The 7,607-nt window shown below is 47.2% G+C and overlaps 1 protein-coding gene across 1 annotated transcript; it reads right to left on the minus strand.

Annotated features, from left to right (window-relative positions):
- Positions 1-738: 738 nt before the first annotated feature.
- On the minus strand, positions 739-2,128 carry LOC119306056 (expansin-B9-like). The gene is made up of 3 exons (XM_037582396.1): positions 1,920-2,128; positions 1,582-1,691; positions 739-1,496 (listed from the first exon to the last, which is right to left on the minus strand). Exons 1-3 carry the CDS (start codon positions 2,095-2,097, stop codon positions 987-989), a joined length of 798 nt encoding a protein of 265 aa, XP_037438293.1. The 5' UTR covers positions 2,098-2,128; the 3' UTR covers positions 739-986.
- Positions 2,129-7,607: the final 5,479 nt, after the last annotated feature.

Here is a 7,607-nt window from a genome sequence, read left to right on the forward strand (position 1 = left end):
CGAGGCTGATTGGATATCCTCAAGTGATAGGAAGTTCTTGGTCAAGAAGAGCAATCTCCATCCTTTTGTCTCTAGGATTGTCTCCAACGATATACTTCTATAGATAATTGCCCGTATGTATTTTATACACAATCATCATGATTACATACCAAAAAATATACTTTAGCTGGCAATTGAAAACACTTTCGTAAAAAGAAGTCAATGCTTATTGACTTGCTAAATAATACACGATTTCATTTGGTAAACCAATAAGATGTGTTTGGGTTTGAACGAAAACTAGTGGGAAAAATCAGAGATGGAAGGAAAAAAAAGGAAAACAGAGAGGGGGAAGAGGAGAGGACGTAAGTAGTGGGGCTTGGACGATGATATATAGTGAACGAGATATACTTATATAACCTTACGTCTTTTTAAATATATATATAAATAGAGAAGTCTAGTGTTTGCCGGACATCCCTCGAACACAGCTACTCCCTCCGTTCCGAATTACTTGTCTTGGATTTGTCTAGATACAGATGTATCTAGACTCCGAGAGAGTACAAAGTAGTAGTTGCGGCTTCAAAGCTTTGGTCGATGCTAGTCGTTCAACCCTAAACATAACCTAGTTGCACCTTGTGATTTGTGAATCAGGTAGGGGTGCAGCTCAATTTAGAATCAGGTGCGGCCATTGTTCCATACTTCTATGTCGTAAGAGAGAGAAAAAAAATGAAATGGCAATGACCGTCAGCAGATCACGACTGGTGGTAAGAAATGGATCAAACTCAACTAAATAAGAACAAATATAATCGTAGGATCCTATGGAGTACAAAACTAGAATCCTAAACAAGATAAAAGCACGCCGTGCACATGAATCTACATGATTTTAGTTTATGTGGCTAGTAAAAAAAACTGAGGCTATGTGGCTAGTAAATGCAATAGCCAAAAAGAAAGCCTAAACAAAAGAGGATTGGAACTGGGCTAAATGGATCTGAGGCATTGAGTTGCAGGCTCTAGAACTGGACATTTGACGTGTAGACGGTGTCGGCCTTCCAGTTGGCGGGGATGACGTCCTTGGCGATGAGCTTCTTGCCGGACTCGCTGGTGACGCGGATGGAGAAGGGGCCCTTGAGCGGCTTGGCGCCGTCCCACCTCCAGATGGCGCCCCACGACAAGGTCAGCGGTATCCACGCGGGCGACTTGCTCTCCTGGATGTCCATCTGCACGACGTCGCCATCGTCGGAGACGAACTTAACGAGCACGGCCAGGTAGTTGGGGTTGGAGCCCTTCTCGACATGGAAGGTGATCTTGGTGCCGGGAGCGTACTTGCAGCGCACCCTCCTGAACTGCAGCTCGAGCTCCCCGAACGACCGGAGCGTCTGCTCCTTCCCGGGCGTGGCCATGGCGCCGAAGGCCGTGCCGGAGAGGTCGATGTGGTACGGCGCGATGGGCTCGTAGTTCTTGTCGGTGATGAAGATGGTGATGGGCTTGTCGGAGCACGGCGGCGGCTTCTGGCACTTGATCTGCGACCGATCCACGTAAGTACGTTTGCGTTCGCTCAGCCGATCAAATAGAAGATCTGAACGACGTGGACGGAGTAGTACGTACCTCGTAGCAGGAGCCGCATCCCTTGCCGTCCTTGAAGATGGGGACGTTGCCGCAGGCGATCATGCCGTTGTAGGGAGCCAGGTTCACGTCCTTGATCCCGCACGCGCCGCCTGCATGCGCGCGCAACTATTCCTAAGTATACCCACCGAGCAAGATTGCAAATTGCAATCCAAGAAAATGGAATTTTGTAGTACAAATGGATCATACGACGTACTCCTCCGTCCGAAAATACTTGTCATCAAAATAAATAAAACGGGATGTATTTAGATGTATTTTAGTTCTAGATACATTCCTTTTTGTTCATTTTGATGACAAGTATTTTCGGACGGAGGGAGTACCGTTGTCTTTGGGGCCGGAGCCGGTGGGCCTGCCGTACCAGGTGGCCTTGGCTGAGAGCCACTGGTTGTTGTAGTTGGTGGTGATGTTGGGGCCCGGCGGCACCTTGGGGATGCACGCGCCGCCGGAGACAAGCGCCGCCAGGACGGCCGCCGCAAGGACGTAGGAGACGGAACCCATATCGACCGTGTCGATCGTGTTTGTTGTGACTTGTGAGTGAGTGTCAGTAGGTGGTGAAGGGCCGTGCAGCGGCGGGCGGTATTTGTAGGCGGAACGGATGGATCAGCGGCCGCGTCAGCGCGCCGCGCGCGGAGCGGCGACGCGATCGGCGGAGCGGCGGTTTGGTCATGCCTTGGTGCTGCGCATGCGCGCGCGCGACGACGACCAGTTCACAGCTAGCTAGCTAAGGAAACTGACTCGCAGTTTATTCCGTTCTCGATCCGTAGATTCTGCATTTACATTTGGAAATCAATTTGGATGTAACAGATGTTGTGTCGCGGTAATGCGATCCCTATAACGTTGGGAAACGATTGGGGCCGGCGCACCGGCCGAACCACTCGGCCGGTCGCGCGCGACCTGTGCGATCCCCTTTTCATCGGCCCACAAATTGCTCGCCATTAACGCCCCACGCGGCTGCGCTGCTTCCTCTCTCTCTATTTCATCTCGCCGGTCTCTATCTCAGTTGGCCGTCGCCGTTCGCCGCCCCCGCCGTCCGTCCTCATCGCCGGTGGCCACCCGCGCCGGCCGTCCCCGTCGCCGTTCGCCGTCCTCGCTCGCCGGCCCCGGCGGAAGCTGGAACCGCGTCGTGGCCTGCTGCAACCCGTGCCCAGGAGAGCTGCCATCATGGATGGCGAGCATGGTGAACGGCGAGCTGCGAGGACGGCGGCGCTCGCGCTGCAGACATGGCGGAGTCATTGCAGAACCTGCCGCACGCCCTCATGCTACAACCGTTTAACCAAAATGCTTCAAACCAAGATGAAAAAAGCTTCAACCAGATACATCAAAAGCTGCAAGCAGTCATTGCCATGGCGGAGTGCTACAACCGTCGACATAAAATGCTACAACCCTTGATGAAAAAGCTTCAACCCGAAACGATAGAGAAAGCATTAACCAAGGCTGCTACAAAGAAAAAAGCTGCAACCATTTGATAGAAAAGCTTCGACCGTAGATGAAAAAAGCTTCAACCAGATACATCAAAAGCTGCAAGCAGTCATTGCCATGGCGGAGTGCTACAACCGTCGACATAAAATGCTACAACCCTTGATAAAAAAGCTTCAACCCGAAACGATAGAGAAAGCATTAACCAAGGCTGTTTACAAGAAAAAAGCTGCAACCATTTGATAGAAAAGCTTCGACCCTAGATGAAAAAAGCTACAACCATTGAAAAAGAAAGCTACAAATATACACTGCATAACCAGAAAAGTTGCATCCGTTGTAGAGAAAGCTTCAATCATATGTGCGAAATGCTTCAACCTGCGCGTGTCGCCACCGAGCCGCAATCACAGTGGTTGGCTGGCGGCCGTCGCCGACGCAATTTCCTGCAGCCATGAGCATCAACGGCGAGGGGCGGCGGCGGAGCTATAACCGGGGAGAGCTATAAGCGTCGCCGCTGCAAGCTGCAACCAGCAGATGATAGTTGGAAGCGGCGATGGGGACGGGGCGGCGAGGGTTGGAAGCGGCGACGGGGACGGGCGGCGAGGGTTGGAAGCGGCGGCGGAGACGGGCGGCGAGGGTGTGGACGGGCGGCGAGGGATAGAAGATGCGGCACGGCGCAGCCCAAGCGAGGGGATCGTGCCGAGGAAGAAGAAGCTGGGGGCGAGTTTTTTTTTTTGCTCCAGATCCAACCGCGCACGCCTCGCATCGAACGGCTAGGGCTGGACCGGCCGAATGTTTCGGCCGATACGCCGGCGCCTAGCATCGCCCTATAACGTTTGTGGTGTACAGCTTGATGATTTTCCAGCTAGTGCACGCCAGGATGGTTTTTTTTTTTTGAGAAACGCCAGGATGGTTGGGTTTACGCGATTCCTAGTTTCCCGTGGCTCGAACATTATCCATGCACTTGTCATCAACGTGCAGCAACGTGTCAGTGAACCCCTGCATCTGTATGTGGTATACTCTCGCGGTCCATGGCATGCGTGCGCTACACCGTCGATACAAAACGTTCGGTGTAGGCCTGCAGAAATTGAATCTCTTGCCCCACTTTTCTTCTAACTTTAAGCATGATGGATAGGGTCTGCCCATTAAAATAAGCCTGAGGCAAATCATCAAGGGCAGCGCTACGCATCTACCGACGGATAATCTGAAAAGATCCACCACCTCAACAACGGTAAGATCTAGTCTATCTTGCGGCCCACCCTCATCCTCATTATTGCAACAAAGTCATTGTTGCAGAACCCATGGAAACAGAGCCGATGTTGCATAAATATTCAACGGAGATTGTGTTGCAGATTTTTTTCCGTCTTCACTTTTTGCAACACAGATAATATTGCGGAAGGACTTTTGCAACATGGATAGTGTTGCAGAAATTGAGAGGTAGAACGTCATGTAGAACATGACCTGCACGCCCAGCTAAGCAAAGTGACCTACACACGGTCCACGTCGGTGTGCTTGCCGCCGGCAAGTCATTGATGGTGGCGATGGGAGCAGCGCGGGGAGGCACGTGACTCGACAAGGAGCTTGGGAACAACATGGGGGGCTGCTAGAGATTATGCTAGGAATCCAGATTCAGATCCTGCAACAGACGTGTTGTTGCGGTGGGGAGATTACAACAATTGCTCAGTTGCAAAACCGCTAGAGATAATGCTAAGTGAGCTCACACAGGACACATGTCACACGAAAGAGGCAGCGGATGCTTGCGTGCGATCCGTCGGGTGATTAGAAGCGTTTCCCAATAATCAAACTAAAGGAAATATGCCCTGGAGGCAATAATAAAATTGTTATTTTATATTTCCTTATTCATGATAAATGTTTATTATTCATGCTAGAATTATATTGATCGAAAACCTTAATACATGTGTGAATACATAAACAAACAACGTGTCCCTGGTGAGCCTTTACTAGACTAGCTCGTTGATCAAAGATGGTTAAGGTTTCCCAACCATGGACATGAGTTATCATTTGATAACGGGGTCACATCATTAGGAGAATGATGTGATGGACAAGATCCATCTGTTAGCTGAGCATAATGATCTTTCAGTTTTATTGCTATTGCTTTCTTCATGTCAAATACATATTCCTTCGACTATGAGATTATGCAACTCCCGGATACCGGAGGAATGCCTTGTGTGCTATCAAACGTCACAATGTACCTGAGTGATTATAAAGATGCTCTACATGTATCTCCAAAGGTGTTTGTTGAGTTGGCATAGATCAAGACTAGGATTTGTCACTCCCAGTATTGGAGAGGTATCTCTGGGCCCTCTCGGTAGTACACATCATAAGCTTGCAAGCAAACGACTAAGGAGTTACTCACGAGGTGATGTATTACGGAACGAGTAACACTAGTAGAAAACAGGGCATTTGTCCCGGTTTGTAAGGGCCTTTTGTCCTGGTTTAAGAACCGGGACAAAAAGTTCGGTACTAATGCCCTCCCCCTTTAGTCCCGGTTCTTACACGAACCGGGACAGATGGGCCTCCACGTGGCCACTGCGGGCAGCCCAGACAAGGGGGCCTTTGGTCCCGGTTGGTGACATGAACCGGGACCAAAAGGCTTCCACGCGTCAGCAGCTGGCTGGAGCTGAGGTTTTTCTTTTTTTAAAAAAAGTGGCTGGTTTAGGGGTTTTGGGGGTTAATTTAGGTTGTTATTAGCTAGCTAATAAAGAGAAGTGTCCTCTCTTATATCTTCGCCCTTGGTTTACCAACGCTACTGCTATGTTCATTTCACCCGCTGATATATAATAACTCATGCTCGCATCATACATCATCATATTTAATACAAGTCCTACTAATCATGCATCATCATACAACTTTTACTCGTCATTAATAACAAGTCATACGATCATCATTCTCATAGTCATCGAACCCAACCCTACATAATTGTTTTTAGCACATGATCATCCGTATCAAGTAGGACCTAAACACCCTTAAGGTAAAATAGCATAAAACAATATAGACCCTGACTCTCCATTATGAAGAATGGAGATCATCCTGTCTCCAATTCTTGCGCTTCGCTTCCTTTTGCTTCCAAGAAGCTCCTTATGACTGTCCATACATTTATTCCATTTTTTGATTATCATGTCTTCACTTCTTTTAGAAACCCGGTATGGACAGTTAAGATTCATAGGACGACCTGGTTGTATGTTCAAAACATCAAGGCGACCGTGCGTATACATCAGATGAGGCACACAATCATTCGGGATTATCTGTTGAAAAACATAGTAATAACTTCATAGTTAGCAACGGTGTACTAGTTTTAGAAGTATGCAAAAAGATGCACGGATGTCGTAATAGTAAAAAAATCTTATCAGGGTATCTCCATGGTAGTTATCGTAGTTCAACACGTGCACTAGTGGCACGTATTGACCATAATGTTGAGGAGTTCGATTGTAGACATTGTAATTCTCAAGATCAGTACAAAATGCGATTAGATGATTTTTCTCCTTATAAGTTAATTCGGAGCCATCGGTGTAGTGGGTTTTGTCTACCATCTTCCGCACATTCTTTGAAAAATGAAAATAAGCTATCAATGGAAATAAGCTGTCAACTATTTTGAAATAAATAATATAAATTACTTAATAACTATGTTTGAGAAGCTCACATGGGGGAAGAATTGGAAGTGTATCCACAAGGACCCAAATGTCCATATTGTCTTGCTCGATTATAGGATCACCAAGATCCATTGTGACCAGCATACCCTCATCAAAACCATACATCTTGCAAAGTGCTTCCCAATTTTTGCAACCAAAATGGGTTACACTCTCAGCATTGTACAACTTTACTTCAAAATCCACACCATGATGGGTCCTTAGGTGAATTTTTTTTGGTTTCCATACTTTCATGGTCTTCAAAACCCATCCTCTTCAAGACATAGCGTCTTGCATAGCATGGGATAAGCTAGTCGAATTGGAAAAGATGAAAAATACACGTTAAAATAGTTGAAGTCATGCTTAATTATGAAAAAAAACTATTGTCGTCGTTGCGTACCGTATGAACATCGAAGGTCTCCTCGAGCTTAATGCTGAAGCCCCGATCTTCGTCTAGCTCAAGGAACCTGTCGCACATACCTCGGTCGTCGTGGAACCAGTCGCACTCCCCCGGGCAGTTTTCGTCGTCCAAGTACGACATTTTCGGCCTATGTTCATAATTCAAATATTAAACTTGTACAATTTAATATATGTACTAAAAACCTAAATTAGATCATTATTATTAATCACAGATTGACTATCGGTGATGGTAGCTCCTCCTTTCATTCCCGAGTGCATTATTACATCAAATTGTCTAGCACACGGGAATGAAGGAGAAGCTACCCCAACGACGGCGTGGATGATGGAGGGGGCTCCTAGATTTCTGCATAGAGTGCTCTTCAATTTTAGCATTCAAAGTATGAGTACTTTTCCAATATGAGCATTCAATAAGCAAAACCAAATCGTAAAATAAAGTAGTATTCAAATTAGCATGCATTGAATTATAACCAAAAATACATCATCTCTTGTGTCCGTACATTGTCGAATATTATCACTAATACTTCTCGA

This window comes from Triticum dicoccoides, chromosome 1B (assembly GCF_002162155.2).
Source record: "Triticum dicoccoides isolate Atlit2015 ecotype Zavitan chromosome 1B, WEW_v2.0, whole genome shotgun sequence".
Lineage (NCBI taxonomy): Eukaryota > Viridiplantae > Streptophyta > Magnoliopsida > Poales > Poaceae > Triticum > Triticum dicoccoides.

Coding starts and splice junctions, on each gene's coding strand:
- LOC119306056 (XM_037582396.1), bottom strand. CDS start 2,097: ATGGGTTCCGTCTCCTACGTCCTTGCGGCGGCCGTCCTGGCGGCGCTT. Junction 1,692..1,919: donor CTCCGGCCCCAAAGACAACG/GTACTCCCTCCG, acceptor GCGCGCATGCAG/GCGGCGCGTGCGGGATCAAG. Junction 1,497..1,581: donor GATGCGGCTCCTGCTACGAG/GTACGTACTACT, acceptor GATCGGTCGCAG/ATCAAGTGCCAGAAGCCGCC.